Source organism: Heterocephalus glaber, unplaced genomic scaffold, assembly GCF_053883595.1.
Source record: "Heterocephalus glaber isolate CG9 unplaced genomic scaffold, H.glaber_assembly_v1.0 deba00001504, whole genome shotgun sequence".
Classification (NCBI taxonomy): domain Eukaryota; kingdom Metazoa; phylum Chordata; class Mammalia; order Rodentia; family Bathyergidae; genus Heterocephalus; species Heterocephalus glaber.
Genome location: NW_028258324.1, coordinates 12,973,913 through 12,994,518, shown reverse-complemented (window position 1 = coordinate 12,994,518; position 20,606 = coordinate 12,973,913). Strand labels below are relative to the sequence as shown.

The window sequence follows — 20,606 nt, the reverse complement described above, 5'->3', positions numbered from 1 at the left end:
AAAACACCAGGCTAGATAATGCACATTCCCTCCAAAGGTGTTTGGACTGGAATGCCACTATTTGGCCCAGCCCCTTTCTTCTCCTGTTCTTACTGGTAAGTGAAAAGGGACAGGAGTCCTCCTGGCTGCTGGAAAAGGTGTATAATCATCTGGCTCAAATTAGCCTACTCTTATCTCTGACTGAGAACAACTTTTGGAGTTCAGGAGCAGTGTCATAGGTAATTTATTTCTTAAGGGAACAACTAAAAATTTTGATTAAAAAGTCAACATGTATTAGGATGAAGTAACATTGCAAAATTGAATTTACAATTGTTTCACTGATTATGTTGGCTGTTGGCCATTATATCCATGTCTTCTATCTGATGACAGGTCATGTGTTTCACACATCAATTTATTCCTGTTGCCTGTTAACAGTTCAGTAATAGCAAAAATTCTGTTCCCTCTGTCTTCCTTCTGCTTCTATCATTAATTGCTTATAGAAATGTGGATGGAATCTTTTTCTGGTTTCTGACTTTTATTGTGTAAACCTTGATTTGGTAACTTTTTCATTGCACATACTCAAAAGTTTAATGTAATACAATAATTACAGTATATAAAGACAGTGATGGGAAGAAAAATAGTATTGGCCGAGAATTATGACAAAATATTCCTTGTTTTTACTTCATGTTGGTTTTGGCATCTGGTTCAGCCTAGAGACCAAGTCAGTCAGTGCTGTCTCCTTTCTGATAATCCTGAAAGCCTGGACCAGGAGGCAATCATCCATTTACTTCTGAGCTGAGTATTCTTACCCTTCTGACTTTGCCATGTCATTCCCCACACTACAGTAGAGTTTCCACAACAATAAGTCCACAACTACAACTCTCTCATCTATGCAGTTTCCGTTAGGGGACAAAGCAGAGGAGCCCATCTATCCTATTCTCGTCTAAATATAAACTTTCCTGCCAGGGATTTAGTTCAGTGGTTCCACTGCCTGCCTTGAAAGCGCAAGGTCCTGAGTTTGATCCCCAGTACCAAAAGAAGAAGAAGAAGAAGAAGAAGAAGAAGAAGAAGAAGAAGAAGAAGAAGAAGAAGAAGAAGAAGAAGAAAAGTGAACTTTAAATATAGACTTTCCTGTTCTTTTAGAGATGGGATCTTGACTCCTGAGCTGCACTGCCATTGTTCATGACCATAGCTGTGTATAGTTGTGCTTGCTTGATACAAATTTAAGATTCATACAAATTGTGTTCATCACTTTCCTGTTGCTGTGACAAATACCAGACACTGGCAGATTAAAGTTTCACTGGGTTTAGTAGGTGATTGGTTGGCTCCAAAACATGGCGACATAGTGCAAGGGCATAGTGGAGGAAGGCTGCTTACCTCATGGCAGCCAGGAAGCCCAGAGAGAAGCAAATGGCTGGGAAAAAATACATACCCTTCTGTGGTGGATTAACTAATGGTCAACTTGTAACACCCAGCTGAACTGAATCAGTGTGGTCTGGATGTGGAAGATCCACCTGAGGATTGTTGTCAATAGCATAAAAACAGAACTGGAGGGGAAGATCATGGGCCGCCGATTTTCTAGAAGCTTATTGTGGTTGGTTTTCCTAATGCAAACTTGGCTGTTCTCGTAATCAGAGGAGCTTGGGGACTCGCTGTTGCTGAAAATGGCTGCTGTTCTCATCAGGGGAGCTCTGATCTTCACCGTGAGTGTCACTTCCTAGCTCCAATGCAGATCCCTCAGTCTGGTGGCACAAATCCTTCACCCCACTGGCTCAAGTTTTCTGACTCCCACCACTGGCTTTTGGGTCCTCTAGGTACAGATCCTCAATATGGCCAAGCAAAAGACATTGCTGTGGGCTCGAGGCCACTAGCTGGACTCGTGGAGGACATTGCCTTGGACTCTAGGGCTTCAGGTGGACTTGTGTGGGATGTTGGTGTGGGATCAAAGCCCTTGGCTGGATTCTTTGGATCTCTAGTGTGTGACTAATCTCTTGCACTCCTCAGCATTTGACTTTTTGGGTGATTATAAAATAATCCTATAAATTATGTGTCCTGTATTAAATCTATCCCCTTGCAAACCCTGACTACAACACTTTTCTAGGTCATGCCCTCAGTGATACACCTTCAACCAAGCTCTACCTCCTAAAAGTGCATTCAGCTACTGACCTCATCAATGGATTAATTCACTAATGAGTATAGTGCCCTGATGTTCCAATCATCTTCCATCTTCTTTGGATTGACCCAGGAGTCTCATGTCTTCTGCCAACACCCATGAGCATGGTAGGAAAATTTGTTAGTTTGCAAATGAGACAAAATCTCAGACTTTTAATAGTTCTTGACAAGTGTGTTATAATGTCTAAGAATCAACATAACTGGCTGGATGTGGTGGTCCATGCCTGTAATCCTAGTACTTTAGAGGATGAGGCAAGAGGATTTCAAGTTTGAAGCCAGCCTGGGCAACTTAGTTAGACCCTGTCTCAAAATAAAAAAATAAAAAGGGCTGGAGATGTAGCTCATTGGTAGAATGTCCCTCGGTTCAATCCCCAGTCCTGTAAGACAAAACACATAATTCTAGGTCAGAATAGTAAATGTATTCCATTATTCATTCCATGTAAATGAGAACTATTTCTGAGTAGAAGGGGACCAAACTCCTTTAATAGCAATCTCAAACCTGTGATAATGGCATTCATTCATTCATTCACTTGCCCATCATGGCCTCATTTCTCTCTTTAGGTCCCACCTCTCAATACTGTTACTTTGGGGATTAAGTTTCCAACACATACTTTTGGGGGACACATTTAAATCATAGCAGAGTGGCACTAATTTACACCATTTCCCCAACAGTACTGTTTTTCATTTTTATCTTGGCTAAGGGAGGGGTCAGTTTCAAGGACTTCCAGTTGGCCTTCCACATTTTGATAGGTGTTACTTCATAGGTCATGGATCCAATGAGGGTTTGTGCCAAAAATGACAGAGTATACACATTCTGATTATATATTTGGGGGCTGGGGGAATGTTCAACGTGTAGGTATATAGACCAGTGGATCCACTGTGACCTCAACCTCGTGTCTTAGTTCATTTGGCCTGTTATAACAAAACACCACATTAATGGGTGGCTTATGAATGATGAACAGTGATTTCTCACAGTCTGGAGGCTGCAAGGTGCAAGATCAAGGCACCCATTTGGTGTCTGGTGAAGGCCTGTTATAGACACCATCTTCTTCCTGTGTCCTTATATGGTGGAGAAGGTAAGGGCAGCTCCCTCAGGCTTCTTTTATGCAGTTACTTATTCTATTCACGAGGGCTCTGTCCTGATGACCTAATTACTTCCTGAAGGCCCCATCTCTTAATATTATCACACTGGGGATTAGGTTTAAAAATTTAAACTGGTGGGGGAGGGGAGAGAGGGCACATACAAACATTCAGCCTGTAATATCTCATGTAGGACATTTACTATCTGCTCCTCATATACACCTCCTCTAATAGAGAGGCCATGATGATTTCTTGGGTGTCTCTCAATGTCAATTCAGACTTTGTGACCAATAGTTCTTGAAATGTTTAATACACAGTTATCTAAGTAAATGGCTTTTTGTCCAAAGGTTCTAAAACAACCTTTGGGGAAGGACTGGGGAAATCAATACTATATATGTGCATTGTGGTATTGCAAGTTTTTTTTTCCTTTCTTTCTTGGAGACCCGATCTCTACTTGAATTAATGGTTTTCGGTCTAAAAACAGATTCATGTTTGGAAACTCATCAAGGAATCATTATTTTAATTGAGGCAACTGCTTTGATCTCCTGGTCACACATCCTTGAATTCATTTGATTCAAACTTAGTACCCTCATTAACTATCCATCTACTTTTTCCTTAGGGCCACCATATTATACTAATTATCCATTATTCTATGGGTTACTTTCTGCTGCTCCTCTGAACTTATAATTGTCCAACCTAACCTCTGAGAGTCAAAAACCACAGCCTGGCTTTTATCACTTTAAAGTCATTATCCCTGTTCCTCAGTATACCTTTTTATTTAATGGCCTCTTTTACCATCAGCTTTGGTTACTACTGAATTTAGTGATACTTGTGCCTCTATAACAGTGCATTTCTTTTCTTTCTTTTTTTTTTTTTGGTATTGGGGATTGAACTCAGATCCTTGCGCCTGCAAGGCAGGCAGGGGAACCACTGAGCTAAATCCCCTGCCTAACAGTGCATTTCTAAAGGGCTTGACATGTGGTGTATCCTCCTGGCCTTATGTAAATTAATCTTCTGGTGTGTTTTCTATCTTTACATAATAAATCATAACCAATTTTCTGATCCTTTAAATTTATTCTTCCATTGTCTTCCATGACAATCACGGCGTTTTTACTTCACTTAACATGGGGTATCAATTTTCTCATGCTTCTAGAAACCATTCTAGTAACAAATTCACTTTAAGGGTTCTTAACTATGATTTAAAACCTTAGTACTGGCAGAATGTTCCCAAATCTACTTCTCCCTTATCCACTCTTATTTTCCCTTCATCTTCATTGAACACTCTCAAAATTTGATCCTACATTCTCTCAGTTCATATAGGCTAGGTATTGAACATCTTTTGGGGGTGTTGTTCCATTCTTGCATTATCATATCTAGCACATTGGAACTTAATACCTGTTAAAGCCCTATGAAAAGGAGAGAACCTGAAAATAAATCTTGAGGGTAGAGGGAGAGACATTCATTATTTCGAGAGAAAGGGAACTCTGTATCGTCTCTGAGCAATGTGGGGGACCAGTTCTGGGAATGTTCTCCTCTGATGTGTGAATCCCCATTCTTTCCCAGTGAGGGCTCTGACCATGGTTTAATGTACCTGTCTTTTTTTTTTTTTACATATGTATTGCCATTTTTAGGTTTATTTCACAATATTTGATATATATAAACAGCTGGCACTGATTTTCAGCCAATCTACAATAATAATGATCAGTTAGTTTTGTTGATATCTGAATAATAGCATTGTTTCATAGCTCTGTATTTCCTAAGGAAGTATAAGGCTTCTAGCTCTTTCATTACAAATTCGCCTCATTGAATAAGTTCTTTGAATTTCTCTGGGTCCATCACATCTTTTTTTTTCTCACATCTTTGTTTTTAAGGAAAACATTCTTCAAATGCCTTTTAAAATGGTCTGCTCTACACAAATAACAGACTCACTGAGAGAGAAATTAGGGAAACAATTCCTTTTACAGTAGCATCCAAAAAAATGAAATATCTAGGAATCAATCTAACAAAGGAGGCAAAAGACCTCTACACTGAAAACTACAGCACTCTGAAAAAAGAGATAGAAGAGGATACAAGAAAATGGAAAGACATCCCTTGCTCCTGGGTAGGAAGAACCAATATAGTGAAAATGGCCATACTTCCAAAACTGCTATATAGATTCAATGCAATGCCAATTGAAATTCCAACAATATACTTCACAGAACTAGAGAAAACAATCCAAAAATTCATTTGGAACCAGAAGAGACCTAGAATAGCTAAAGCAATTCTAAGCAACAAAGACATGGCTGGGGGTATCACAATCCCCAACTTGAAACTCTACTACAAAGCTACTGTGATAAAATCAGCATGGTACTGGCAAAGGAACAGACCTGAGGATCAGTGGAACAGATTAGAAGATGCAGAAACAACTCCAGACATGCTCAGCCACCTCATCTTTGACAAAGGAGCCAACCACCATCATTGGAGGAAAGTAGCCTATTTAATAAATGGTGTTGGAAAAACTGGATTTCAACCTGCCAAAGATTAAAACTAGACCCATACCTATCACCATGCACTAAACTAAGATCAAAGTGGATTAAAGATCTAAATATTAAGACAGAAACACTAAACTTGCTGGAAGATAACTTAGGTAGAACTCTTGAAGACATTGGCATAGGGAAAGACTTCATGAACAAAACCTCAGCAGCACAGGAACTAGCAGAAAGAATCAACAACTGGGATCTCATCATATTAAAAAGCTTCTGCACTGCAAAAGAAACCACCAACAGAGCTAACAGACAACCTACAATATGGGAAAAATTTTTAGCAGCTGTACCTCAGACAAAGGACTACTATCTAGAATATATAAAGAACTAAAAAAAATCAGACCCCCCCCAAATTCAAAGACCCAATTCAAAAATGGGCATCTGAAATGAACAGACATTTCTCAGACAAAGAAGTAAAAGCAGCAAACAAATATATGAAAAAATGATCAACATCACTGGTCATTCAAGAGATGTAGATGAAAACAACACTGAGATTCTACCTCACCCCAGAAAGAATGGATGCTATCAAGAAATCAACCAATAAGAAATGCTGGCGGGGCTGTGGGGAAAGAGGAACCCTGCTCCACTGCTGGTGGGAGTGTAGACTGGTGCAACCACTGTGGAAGTCAGTATGGAGATATCTCAAAGAACTAGGACTAGGGGTCCCATTTGACCCAGCTATTCCCCTGCTGCGTATCTTCCCAAAAGAATTAAAAGAATCATACCACAGTGATATATGTGCACCCATATTTATAGCGGCACAGTTTGTAACAGCTAAAGCTTGGATGCAGCCCACGTGCCCATCAACTGGAAACTGGATAAAGAAAATGTGGTTTTTTTATAAAATGGAGTACTACTTGGCCATAAAGAACGAAAAACTAGAGTCATTTATAGCTAAATGGATGCATATCGAGGCCATACTCTTAAGTGAAATAAATAGGACACACATGTGTAAATACCGAATAGTTTCTCTGGTGTGAGAAACTGATAATGTAAACAAGGGTTAAAATGATTAAAATGAATAATTGATAATTTGAAATAGGAAAAAAGGTCCAAAGATGAAGGAGTGGAGGGAAGGGAAGGGGAAAGGAAAAGAGGGAAAGGAAAAACTATGAGAAAAGAGAAAAAAAAAGGAAATGAAATCTATGTAAATAGGGAAGGGTGGAGGGGGTGAAGGGCTCACAGGTAATGGGGAAAAAGATAAGAACCAAGATACATCATGTACAGGTACAAACACCCAATGATAAATGTAAACGAATTGTATACCTAAAATGTACCAATAAAAGAACTAAAAATAAATAAATAAATAAATAAATAAAAAAAAATAAAATAAAATAAAATAGTCTGCTCCTTTTGGATAGTCCTGTCCAAGATACAGTAGATTTTTGTAAAGGTTCAATACTTCTCCTCTTAAAGAATTGGCCATTTTCATTTAACATGGAAATTTATCCACTTTTGTAGATAACACATTTAATTTGCTCTAGCATTCCTGTTGGTCTTAGGTGCCAGTGTTTCTTCATGTGGGGAGGAGACTGAACTTTTGAAGGTTATGCAATTAGTCTGTGACCTTGGACAAATAGTTTAATGAGTTTGCCAGGCCGCAGCAGTCTTCATCTATAAGGAATGTTTTGACCAGGAATTGCTTCAAAACATTTCCAATTATTGTTGAGGGTTCACCGCCTCTAGACCCCAGGATCCGGAAAACAACACTCAAGCCCTTCCCCAAATGCTGCAGCCTGACAAGCCTCTGACCACCTCAACTTCTCCACTGGCCTAATGTACTTGTCTTAAATAGAAGTTTAGTATAGTTGGAGTTTTCCTACTTTGACTTTATTCTTCAGCTTTTTGGACTCCCACTTCAGGAGACTTTTTGGTGAGGTACTAAGAAGATCCTCTAAATCCTCAGTTTTAGCTTTCAGTTGGCTCACTCTCACTCCCAGTTTTCATTGTCTTTTTTTCAGTTCATCAGTCTGGGTAAGCTGTAGTTTGTTTTAGTCACCATGGGCTAATATAACAAAATGTTATAGACTAGTCACTAAAACAACAGAAATTTATTTTTCTCAGTTTTGAAGGGTGAAAAGTCCAAGATCAGGGTGCTAGCTGTTTTGGTTTCTGGTGAAGGTTCTTTTCCTGTCTTACAGATGATTCTCTTTTTGCTTTGTCCACACATTTGAGACAAGATAGGGCTTGTTCAGGATGGTATGGCAATAGACAGTGTGTACACACAGTCAGAGATCTCTCTTCCTCTTCCTATAAGGCTTCTAAGGCCATTGATCCTATCAAATTAACCTTATGACCTAATTTCTCTTAAAATCCCTATGTCTAAATATAATCACATTTTAGTCCATAGAACGAACCAATTCCATTGTCTTCATAGCTGGTATTTTTCCTCTATTTGTCAAATGTTTGATGCATAGTACTAGTGAATATATCCTTCTACCAGTATAACAAGCCCATTCACTACACACGAAAGTTTAACAACTGGAGTATAATCTTGTGATAGGTGTCTTCATAGTTACACAGACAGCTAAAAGCCATGTCCTCAAGCCCTGTGCTTGCTTTTTCAGAATTTACTCCTGTACCAACAGTCATAGATTGGATTCCTGGAAGGCTACAAGATATGAACAGGTAGGACATTTATTAAGAGAAGGAAGAGAGGAGAAGGAAACAGGATTAGGCAGAGAGTGTTGGTAGAGTATAGCGCAGGTCCCATAGGGAGTTCTGGAGATTAGAATTGACCACCAGTGTTGTCTCAAGTTGCATTAAGATATTCAGGCTCTTATACCTCACTTTGACCAGCAATTGTTAAGTGGGCCATCTGGGTCAGGTCCTACCTAACCTTAGGCAAGAAGATTATCTGCAGAAGTAGCAATCCTGAAATACTGAAGACTCAAGTCAACAACAGGCCCATCAGCTGGGACAACACCTCACTTTTCCACCATAAAGTATTTAAATCTCTTGCTGCTTTTGTTTTCACAGAGGAAAGAAAATTTCCCCTTCTGTGAGAACTCCTCAGTCTCTCTTCCCAGAGAAGTAGGAATAATGTCTCTGACAGATGAGATTAGAATAAGGAATCAAATTTGAAAGGCTAAGTCCTTTCTGGGCCTTTTCTGTTTCTGGCTTACTTTTTTCTGTCTTTTTCTCTTGCCTGAAGAATTTAATGAATTCTCTAATCCTCCATATCATAAGTTTATGGGACAGGCCCAAAACCTATGGGAAGCCCTTAGGTCAATGGTGGCGAACCTATGACACACATGTTATTGTGTTTTAAAACAAAAGATGCTAATGTAGAGTTGTTTTTTTCTAAACTAAAACTTCAGTATTCAGGTTTAATTGCAATGTTGGCATTGTGTGATACATAAGTGGGTTTTGGGTGGCAGTCTGACCCTCAGTCTGTAAAAGGTTCGCTATCACTGCCTTAGGTTGTCCAGTCCTTGACTGGGTGATACAAGCAGTTGTGGGTAGCAAGCTCATTTGCCAAATCAAACCTCTTTCTCTAACTTTTTCTAATGTAATTTTTATAAATGCTATTTATTATGAAAATTTCAAACATGACCAAAAGGACAGAATAAATGAATGCACATATATCCAATATACAACTAAGAATAATACAATAAATATACAAATTTCTATTCTAACCAGTATTTTTATTTTGTCCTAATTTCTAAATCTTATTTTTCATTTGTTTCCATAATTGGGAACAGAAGAAAATGGTATCATTTTAAAGACTGAAAGCAAAACAAAGGGCCAGGGATTTAGCTCAGTGGCCTGTGTCTGCCTTGCAAGCACAAGGTCCTCAGTTCAATCCCCAGTACCAAAACCAAAGCAAAACAAAAACAACTGAGGGCCGGGGATTTGGAGCAGTGGCATTGTGCCTACCTTGAAAGCATAAGGTCCTGAGTTCTATCCCCAGTACCAAAAAAACAAAACAAAAAACTGAGAAACTTCAATAAAAATCAGGATTTGTTAGAACTTCTAAGCAGGGGAAAAAAAAGAAAAAAAGAATCTGGCAACGCTCAGCTGGCTCTGAGCAGCAGCTACCTGATTTAGACTGGCTAGGAGCTCTTTGTAATTATCTCCATCCCTCCCAGGACAGATGCCAAGTGTCAGATTGCCATTCATCATTAAAGCTAAATTGCTGCTTTTATTATGTCCAGTCCCCCTTCCACTTTTGCATGTTATCTCTCTGAATCCTTTAGGGAGTTGAGCTTGTGGCCCTTGCTCTACAGACAGCCTTTTTGGTTATCTTAAGACCAAATCCAGCACTACATAATCACAGTGTCTAGGTGTGCCATATATAGTAATAATTATTCAATGCATTTCTACCTAAGTGACACTGACAGATGTGTTTTTTTTCTTCTTTATTGCCGTATTGTGGATTGAACTCAGAATCTGGCACATGAAAGGCAAATGGTGTACCATGGAGCTACATCCTAGCTCTTAAAAATTTTTTTTTTAAAAAATTTATTTCATTCTATTCATATTATACAAATGTTACACAACCTACAAACAGTACAAAAGCCTAGTCCATTATTCAATGCCAAGTCAGAGCTAAGTTGCCAAAAAGACAGTTCACAAGCCATATTGGCTTTCACATGATGTACTTAAAATTGGAAATATTGCCACAGGAGAATTTCTTGTTTTTGCAGTGACCACACAGTTCTTGTTGATGCGGTCTCCTTAGATCAGTATGTGTCTTTTCTTTTGAGGACAAGAACATTGAGACTTTGAACAGGTCTGACATTGGATTGGTTCTACTTGATAAGGGTTAAAACTCTTTTGGCATTTGCAACAGAGTTGTTTGAAATAAACTTAATTAGTTCCGGAAATGCACCACACATATCCACTTTCCCATCTGGTCTTACGATCTTTACAGTGAAAATAGCCATATTTTGGTTCCAAAAACTGGAAGTTGGGCTTTTGGACAGCCAGCTGCATCTCCTTGTACCTGGTTGCTCTTCCTTTCACTAAGACACCTGACATCTTCCCCTACCAACTCCTTAGACTGAGGCAGTTCCTCTTGCCTTTCATCTTCTGACCTTGGCATTGGTGGTGGCTGCTGGCTGGCCTCCCCAGGGCCTAAAACCACCTTCTCCATCCTTCCTTAACTGGATCAGGCTCCTATGGCCAATCACTGGCAGACTGACTCCCCAGGCTGTCATGGGTTCCCTGTGGCCAGTGTTGTCCCATGGGCAGCAGCTGTGCAGTTTGAGGACCCAGCGAGCACTGCACAGACCTGTCCACCTGCAGGCTCACCTGTACACCCACCTCCTCGGTGTTGACCTTGCACAGCTGTAGGCTCAGTTTGGGGTTCATCTGGGTGAGAATGTCTTTAAGGTGTGCCCTCCTGTAAGGGTCCATGCAGTATTCAGAGGCATTTGCTGGCACCAGCAGCCCTGGCCTGGCCAGGAAAGTGGGGGACCCATATTTTGCCTCCAATTGGCTTGATTGTGCCTTGAGAATCCAGGCTGGCCCAAGGGCAGTGTGTTTCCATAGCCTTGGTACCAGACATAAGGAACATGGACAAAGCATTCCATTTGCTTATCAGGTGCGCAGGTGCAAAATCCTCATGCAGTTTGTGCTCTTGTTTTGCGTTCCACTATCATTAGCCCCTTCTCTTTCCTGGTCTAAAAAAAATTATTTTGAGACAAGGGCTAAGTTGCCCAGGCTGGCCTCAAACTTGCAATCCTTCTGCTTCAGCCTCTCACATAGCTGGGATTACAGGTAAATACCACCAGCCTGCCTGACAAGGTATTTATATTGAATATTAATTCATTGATTTAGAAGGAAAAATCTGATATTCTGATCCTGTTGTTCACCCTTCTGCCATCTTCCAGGAAGTCCTGAGATTCTGATCCTGACAACTTGTTATTATGTTTTTATTCCAAGGAATGTTACAACACCGATTCAAGAGTAAAGCCTAAAAGTTCCTGGAAATGGATAATCGTGCTGCCTTGGGGAGAGATCTAAGATGCTAGAGGGAAAAGAGAGGCAAGTAAGTTTACCATTTTAATTTGTCCTATGTATTTACTATCCTATTAAAAAGTTCTTTTAAAAATAAATTGATTATAGAATACATTCAAAAAAGGTCATAGGAAATAATCTTAATGTTTCCATAAAACATTTTAATGTAGAGATGATTCACAGCTAATAAATTAAACATGGGTATTAAGAGTAAACATCTGGTGGTGATGAGGGAGATCAAGAAACTAGTAATTGTTAATAAATCTATGCTCCCATCCAATTTATCAGTATTGCTGAGTACTAGTATACATGAGACACTGCCTCTAGAATTTTGAGAGAAAGCAAAATTCAAACTGTTATACTGACCCAGTAGAATGAAGATATTTTTCAACATAAAAAACCTGAAATTTACCTCTTGTTCTTTTCTAAGTAGCTATTGACAACATTCTTCAACAAAACGAGAAGATAACCAAGAAAGAAAACATGAATTCTAGAAAAGAGTAGCTTTAACCTTAAAGCAGAGTAAAGGGAAGTCCTCAGTGGAACAGCAGAGCTAAAGAGCAATTAGATTAAATGGAGGCAGAAGGCCAGGAGTCCATTAAGGAAAGGTACAAGGGGGCAAAAAGGAAAATATCTTTGTAAAAGGATAGAGAAAATGGAAAAATGTGATATGATAAATTAAGGAAAATATGTACGGGGGAAAAAAGGCATTTGAAATTCCAGGAAAAAAAAGAGCCATAAAAGTTTGTGACCTAAATATGAAGCACAAGTATTTGGGCAATTGGTAATAAGAGAAGATAATCAACTTGATCCTGACGCCCTAGACATTTTCCTTTAAGTGGCTTACCAGTGGTTTTGCCTGTGGTCCTGTAGAGAAGAAACTATAATCCCAGCATATTCCTTGACCTGGAAGTTCGTTGTTAAATGTGAGTCAACCTGTAGAAAGCTTCTTGACTGTGTTTAAGGGAGCTGAATAGGATGTATGAAGAAAGATGATGTCAGTAGAGGAGAGTTATAATACTATATGTAAAGCTGAAATTTTATCTAGAGTACTACATTATATTAAAATTACAAAAAAAGAGAGCAAAAATTAATGTAACTGTTAAATATTGAACCAGTGGTATTAGCATTGTCCTTATCTTTTATAGCAGGGAGTCATTACATATCATTTAAAGTTGGTATGAGCATATTTAGAAATATTGAAATAATCTCAAAGAAAAATGTGTAGAAGAGGGTGTCATAGGGAGTGGTCCTGGGGTGGAAAGAGTTAGGATGGCAGTTCGTTGCTTTCCATTGTAAGTTCTTTTGGTTGTCTGCTTTGTTACAATTTAATATTTCCTTTAAAAAAAGACATCTATGTCATTAAGGATATCCCCAAAATGGGCCAGACCTTTTGAAATGAGTAGTAAGGTGGAAATTTCATGGACACTAAGAAACTTGGAGTAAGCAAATGTTCTACTGCTACTTTACTCTGTATTGTAAGTAATATGTAAGAACTGTTAGCTCCTACTCATTCTAGTTCTATCCCTATACTATACCCGTGAAACTTAATTTCTTCTTTCTCTGAAAATCTCTCTCTGTCTCTGTCTCTTTCTAAAGATATCTGAGTAGTTCTGGTCACGTAGTTGTTGTTGTTTTTTTGGGGGGTGGGTGGTGAATAGAATTTTGCCTGTAAGGGAGTTACTAATTTTAAAATGGAAAGTATTTTGGATTCCTTTATTGTCAATGTTGAGGCAGAATTGATTGTTCTTTTTTTTTTTTTTTTAAAGGAATTGTTTCTAGTGTTAAAAAAAATCATGACTTAATACAATCATGGCTTGGTAGGTGAAACATTAGGGCATATTACTGCCACCAATTGGCAGCACATCTTAATTGCAATAGCAGAAAAAAGAGAAACCATTTCTGGTATTTGCCATATAAGCAAGAGCAAACATCCTATAGCCATGTGAAAAAACACAAAGAAAGAATATTTTTGGGGGGAGAAAAGTGAGGCAGTGTCATGATCCCCAGAACACAGTGTTTGTGGAAGTGGAAAAGAGAAAGAGTGAGGAAGCATGATCAGAAGACAGGAGACCTCTTTGGTCTAAATAGCCAACTGGACCAGTAAAAGGGGAGTGGAAGGGAAGAATAATTAATTAAATGTTGCTTTAAATGCCTTTCTGTGGAGGGAATATCACCATGATCATCATTAAAACAAAAGTTGATTGAACATCTTTAAGCAGAACTGTAAGGTCAATGCAATAACTGAACTGTTCTGCAAGCTAAAATTATCTAGAGAGGAAAAAGATATAAGTTCAGCCAAAATTTTAAAGAAATTATGTGATATATATGGTCACAACGAGTTCATTATAAAACAAATTTTTTTCCACATTATTGGTCAATAAATTTTAATTAGGAGCTAGGGATGTAGCTCACTGGTACAGCACTTGCCTAGCCTTTCTAAGGCTCTAGTTCAATACTTAGCACTGGGAGAAAGAGTTATAGCTAATACATTGTCAGATGTATCATGACTTGGTATTTATGGAAGGAAAACATGGCAGGCAATTAAAAACTCCAGATAAAACAACACTATATAAAGTCTTTTAAAAATAAATGATAGGAACCCCCATTTAATGTCGATCTATTTCAAATACTATAGAATGTATTTTTTCTATTTATAATATTAAATATCTAATTTTGGGCTAGGTTGGCTAAGAGAGTGAAAGAAAGTTCTAATAGCATGTGTCTGAAAAGGTATATTCCTTTTGCTATTTAAATCATATCCATGACTTGAAGCTGTTAAAAAATGTGCTTGAAAATTTTTGCAAAGAGATTTGGAATCTTGATTAAGAATTTCTCAAAAGGGGCAGGAATTTAGCTCAGTGGCTCCACGCCTGCCTCACAAGTGCAAGGTCCTGAGTTTAATCCCCCATACCAAAAATAAATAAATAAAAATAAAAAAAGAATTTCACAAAAGCAGAAAGCTCTGGGAAATGTATAATTCTGCAACAAAGTCAACATGCTATGGGACCTCTTTTACTTTACTAAATGGTTAAAAGATGAATGAATCTGCCCTTTGGTTACATTTATGATTAGACCAGACCAGCTAACGGGAAGAAGTTCTGACAAAAGCAAGAAAAAGATCAAGGCACACTATGGATGTCCTTAAGTACTTTATATAATATTTTGTAAGCCATAGGAACCACAAAGGGCTTTTTGTAGGTACACAATGCTGCTTTTTTTTTTGGTACCAGGGATCCAACTCAGGTCCTTGCGCTTGGGCAGCAGGCGGTGAAACCACTGAGCTAAATCCCCAGCTCAATGCTGCATTTTTGATAAAAGGGAGGCGTGCGAAGAATCAGGACTTTTCAGAAAGCTATTAAAATTGTTTTGGTGTAAGACAGTGGGAGGAGATAGGGAGGGAAGGACTTAACTGAAGATAGTCACAACAAAAAAAAGCAACAAGGGACATGAATGTGGATATGGCTAGGCTCAAGTTTTTTTCAAAGAAGTGTCAAGTCTGGTCCTACAATTTAAAGCCTGGGGACTATGAAATTATTTATAAACACCGATTCCATTATTAAGTGTGAGTAAAAAATAAAGAAATTTTTAGATTTCTATACATTCAGAAAGTTAAATACCTATGTCCTTGGATAGTAAATAAAAAATAGACGGGCTGCGGGTGTAGCTCAGTGTTGAGTGCATGCCACTTGAGGACTTGGGGTCAGTCCCCAGCACTGGGGGCAGGAAGCTGGAGCTAAATGATTCTTAGCAAGAACAACATGATAATACAGCACATAGCACTTCTATAGTAAGTGTTAAACAGATCTATGGGATAGATACTACTGCTATTTCCATCTTACAGTTAAGAAAACTGAGACACAAGGAAGATTTGCCCAAGGTCATACGGTTTTCTAGAGCAGTCAGATTCTATAGACCAGTCTTACTATGCTGAAAGTAAAATACTAAGAAATTAGGAGACTCAAAGATGGGAAATAAATTACTTTAAATATTGAATTTTGAGCTGGAGTTTCTTAGAAATTAGCTGAACACAAGGAACCTTAGTTAAGAAAAAAAATCAGGATCAGGCAGTAATTCAGGTAAACTTTCTAGGTGAAAGTTGTAGTAGAGAAAAACAGAGCTACCAGTTTAACTAGGAGATGGAAGGAAGAGGCAGAGCTATCAGAAGACCAGTGAACTAGGTAGATGTAGATCTAGGAGACTTAAAAGGAAAAAGGGTTTCGAGAACGGGGTGGGGTTTGGTGAAATTTGTGCCTCCTTCTTTTGAGAAAGAAAGGCTGGTAGCACAGCAACTGAAAAAAAAAAATTTAAGACAATGAAACTTTTAAGACAATGCAAACAGGAAAAAGGCAGTGGTTAAGAAGATACTGAAGATGAAAGATCCTAGGAAATAGTGGCAGGAGGAGGAACTGGGAAGACATAATGTGCAATTCAAGCAAGACTGGCTTTGGTGAGAAGGGGAGACAGGTTAATTCGGTAAAAATTTTTGAGATCATGGTCAGGAGGTGGCTGTGGATATTTTAAGATAGAGAAACTGTCGACCATTTTTGGAGTCTCATAGCTTTAAGCCCAGGAAACTAGGTAAAGATTATCTATTAATATGGCTTGGGGTGGCACTTTCAGTAACACAAAAAGCTGAAAATAGGCTTTGCAGAGTAACATCGGAAGTCATCAGAGACTAGTAAAAAAAAAAAAGGAATTTATCTACAAATCTCTGTATGTATTAAGAGTCCAGTCATGAATTAATACCATTCTGCAGTTAAAAGCCACACACCTTGCAACCTTTAGGACGGAAATCAGAAACAAGGGCAACCTGCTGGAGACCAGCGCTCAAGGTTATACAGGAGTTCAGCGATTGTAAGGTAATACTAAAAAAAAAGGGGGCGGCTATAGAGATAGAGAATTGAGTCATACATGGAGATGATGACTTGGGAGAGTAAGGATTCACTTTTAGAGCAAAAAGTTGCAAACACGTGAAAGGTAGAAGCCGTGGTCAAGGAGAGGCAGATGGAGAAGCAGAGAAAGGGAGAGGTTGAACAGCTCGTGCAAGATCTGTTAGTTATTTCCTTTTCAGCAGCTAGGTTACTATTCTTAAATCCATTTCATAACCATTGAGCGTAATCTTAGGCTGTGGGAGAAATCTAACTGCAAAGTTGAGCCCGTAATTCCATCTAGCTACACTCCTTTCTCACTAACTAGCCAATGCTGCCGCCTTATGCAAACCCGGAACCACGGAGAGGATTTGCTTTACAGAGGCAGGACGATGCCAATCGGCCTGCAGCGGGCAGTGTTCCGTCTAGATCTGCGGCGCGGGAAGTCCCAGTCTCGAAACCTTTTCACCGTGGCTTGGGGAAAGCACCTCAACACTAAATCGCGAATACAACGCTAAACTCGGAGGCCTCATTAAACCTAGTGGGAGCAGGGCTATAAGCAGCTGCTCCCTCCCTCCCGTTTCCTCGGCGAGCCTCTCGGTGGGGGGCCACGGCTGCAATAGGATGGAGGGGAAACGAGAACCCCAGACCTGGGGAGGGGCCTCGGCGGAGGAACTGGGGGGCTGTTCCCTTCCCAGCTCCCCAAGCAGCTCTAAAAATGGCGGGCAGCAACTCAGCACCCCAGACGCGCAGGCGCCACTGTGGCCGTACTTCCGTCCGCCTCGGGCGGCCCACGAACCTTCTTCCATAGCGCCCTCATCCAGAGGCATCTGCCGCTCGCGATTGGCTGAGCTGGGTTGGTTCTCCGTGCGGAGGCGGAGCCGCCACGCAGCAGCCACGTTTCCCGCCCCGCTGGTGCGCACGCGCACAATCCCCTCAAGAAAGCGTTCGCGCGCGCCCCCGCCACGGCCCCCAGCTCGCGCCTCAGCTCGCGCCTCAGCTCCCTCCCTTTTCCTGGTAGGCCTGTCCCGTCAGCGAGGCAGTGAGCACCGCGGCCAGCAGAGGGCGGTCCGGACCCAAGTCTGCAGCGGCGCCATTGGCGTGTGGAAAATGCCACCAGATGGCGGGTTAGGATTGCAGCTCCGTTGAAGGCGCGGCCCCCGCTCCCGAACCCCCGGCGACCACCTCGTAAACCCCCCCCACATCGGGAATAACACACCGGAGACTTTTGGGGGGAAACTAGGTCGACGGCCGGCAGCGCCCGGATGGGCAGCTGAGGTGAGTGCGGGCGGCGGCGACGGCGGCGGGGGGCGGGAAAGGGGGAATGCGGCGGCAGCGGCGCGGGGGCTGGAAGCGGCGATCCAAGATGGAGGCCGGGCGAGACTGGAGAGCGCGAGCGGGGAGCGGGGAGCGGGGAGCGGGCGGGCCGGGCGCGGACCTCGCGCGGGGGAGGGAGGCTGCCCGGCCTGTGAGGTGCGCGGCGGTCACGGGCTTTCCGAGCTCCCGGGGAGCCGGCCGTGGGCGCGGCGGGCACCCCAGCGCCTTCGTCTCTCCCACCTCTCCCGCGGGCCCCGAAAATTGTGCCCCCGCCCGCTCAGGCTCTACGGCGACAGGCGCGGAAGCCTTTGTGGCGCGCTCGGGCCCGCCGCCAAGCCCGCCCCCCGCCCCCCCGCCTGTGCTCTCGGGACTCGCCCGCGCCCGGCAGGGTTGGGCCGAGGCGGGCTGGCGCGAATGCCTTCCACTGTCCGCCCGCCGACCTGCGTTTCTGCGGTGTTTTAGCGGCGTCGTCGTCACATGACAACGAGCTCGCTTCAGCGGAGGGGCCTGGGGGTAGCTCGGCGTGGCGGCCGGCCGAGGCCTCTTGCTCCTGGGGTGGGGCAGGGGGCTGGAGAGTGGGGCATTGAGTCCAGGCTTTCCTGCTGTCTGCCTTCCCCTCCCCAACGGGGCCCTCCTTGGGAAACAGGTATAGGCCGGAGCACTGCCCCGCTAGTTTGCCAATCCCCGGGGAGATGAGGCCAATAAAAGTTGTTTTCCCTCCTTTCTCGGGGTGGGGGCAGGGTGAAGAACTGTGAAAAGGGGAGTGCCTGGAGTTGGACCTGTGCCCCATTTAGAGAACCCGAAGTGAGTGCTGCTTGTGTGCTGTAGGGACTAAGAAATTTTCAGGTTTTAAGATTGTCACGTCACCCCTTCTGCCTACATTTGAAATGTTATCGATTCTCTTCACATATCAGGCAGTCGTGCCCCAGGCGTTTAAGTCGTGGGATGGTTTTGGAAGCTTATAAAATCAAAACAGTGCTGTTTGTGATAGCAAATTGTCTGCTGTTAAAGTTGCTGTTAAGAAGATATAGTTCTTTCTTGTGACTAGAAATGACTATTTTTTACATCTTCGCACAAAACAGTTTGGGAAAGTCTAAATTGGCATAAAGTTGTGTGATTTGTAACTTATGTGGAATTTGAATGTGAATCTCTAAATTTTTCGTGTATTTTAAGAGAATTGCAAGCTGACGACTCATTTATTATATATTGTACCATGTTCTCATATTTATAATGTATGAATTCAGACTTAAAAAATTTGTCTGAGAAAGGAAATACTGAAAGAACCGGTAATGTTATTTCTTTGGTTTTAAGTTTTGAGGCTGTGACACAAATTGTTACCTAAATAAAGTTTTAGAAAACCTACAGGTGTTTTTCTAAATTATTTTTCCACGCAAAAAAATGTACTTTCAGTAAACTAAATTTATTTAGACAAGTCTACCAGTGATAATTTTTACAAATAACTTTTGACTAGAAAATTTTATGTGTCTATTAATTTTGATATTCTGATAAAGCTAAAGGATATTTAAATAGAGGCAAAATATGGAAAATTGTTACTAGGATTTTCTCCTTTGAAGAAAGTAATACCGTTATTGATTTGAAAGGCCCTGTTCAAAGACTTAGGGGACCTGTGGTGTAGGGGAAGGGGGACTGTTGAACTGAAGTTGCTTGGAAGACCCCATAGGTTTGTTGTCTTTGGTATGGGATTTTACTCTCTAGAATCTTACTGACCTCATCTGTAAATGGGGTAATGTGGTTTGACATGGTATGTGTGAAAAAGCCTTTTTTTCTTTTATTTGGTACTGGGGCTCGAACTCGGGTCCTTGTGCTTACGAGGCAGGTGGCAGAACCACTGAGCTAAATCCCCGGCCCTGAAAAAGCCCTTTTTAACTGTTAGAACTTAAGACATACACAAACTTGTACAGTTGGAATCATTTTTCTTGTCTGTCTTCATAATCAATGCTAAATGTAATCTGGGGAAAGATACATGCTTTTCCCCTTTTCTTTGTTATTTATTTCAAGTTGTGAAAGTCAGAAGTTTGGTTATGGTATCAGCGTCTCACAGGCTGAAATCAGGGTATGAGATGTGGCTGCACTTCTTTTTTTTATGTTTTTGAAACAGAGTGTCGCTATGTAGTTCAGGCTGGCCCCAAACTCACTATGTAGCCCATGCTGGCCTCGAACTCTCTGTGATCCTCCTGCTTCAGCCTCCTGAGTGCTGGGATTACAGGCCTGCACTACCACATACAGCATGGCTGTCCTTATTTGAGGCACAGGTTCCTTTAGCTAGATCACTGCTTATTGGCAGAATTCATATTCTAATGGTGTTATGATGGAAGTTCCCAACTTCTTGGAGCTGTTGACCACAGTCTGTTCTCTGTTCCTTGCCCTAGTACAGTATAGTCCATTAGGCAGCAGTTCAGAACACAGCAGTTTGGTATTGTCCAGGCAAACAGAAACAAATCTCTGACTTCTGTGACCTCTAGATGCTTCAGTATGATGCACTTTTTGTTTATTTATTATTTTATTTTATTTTTTTGGTACGGGGGATCGAACTTGGGACCTTGCACTTTTGAGGTAGGCAGCCAAACCACTGAGCTAAATCCCAGGCCCATATGACCCACTTTTAAATAGGTAACCTGATTAGATCAGGCCCAGATAATCTTTGGCAAATGCAACTGATTAGGGATCTTAATTATATATG

At 41.1% G+C, this 20,606-nt stretch overlaps 2 protein-coding genes and 1 pseudogene across 4 annotated transcripts in view; 1 reads left to right on the top strand and 2 right to left on the bottom strand.

The window, feature by feature from the left end:
• Positions 1-2,227: 2,227 nt before the first annotated feature.
• Positions 2,228-18,695, bottom strand: LOC147825248 (uncharacterized). Its single transcript, XM_087185974.1, has 3 exons — positions 18,281-18,695; positions 17,388-18,181; positions 2,228-2,528 (listed from the first exon to the last, which is right to left on the bottom strand). The coding sequence occupies exons 1-3, from the start codon at positions 18,693-18,695 to the stop codon at positions 2,493-2,495; spliced, it is 1,245 nt and encodes a 414-aa protein (XP_087042100.1). The 3' UTR covers positions 2,228-2,492.
• Positions 10,198-13,966, bottom strand: LOC101700937 (protein ZAR1-like pseudogene; annotated as a pseudogene). Its single transcript, XR_015440759.1, has 2 exons — positions 12,565-13,966; positions 10,198-11,727 (listed from the first exon to the last, which is right to left on the bottom strand). The product of XR_015440759.1 is annotated as a protein ZAR1-like pseudogene (transcript).
• The window catches only part of Stag1 (STAG1 cohesin complex component), a 377,958-nt gene continuing 375,045 nt past the window's right edge, over positions 17,694-20,606 (top strand). Inside the window, exon 1 of one of the 2 annotated variants that reach the window (XM_021246771.2) lies at positions 17,694-17,866. The gene's annotated coding sequence lies outside the window, so the exon portion shown is untranslated. The remainder of the gene's footprint in view (positions 17,867-20,606) is intronic. The other variant, XM_087186950.1, reaches the window with a different exon arrangement.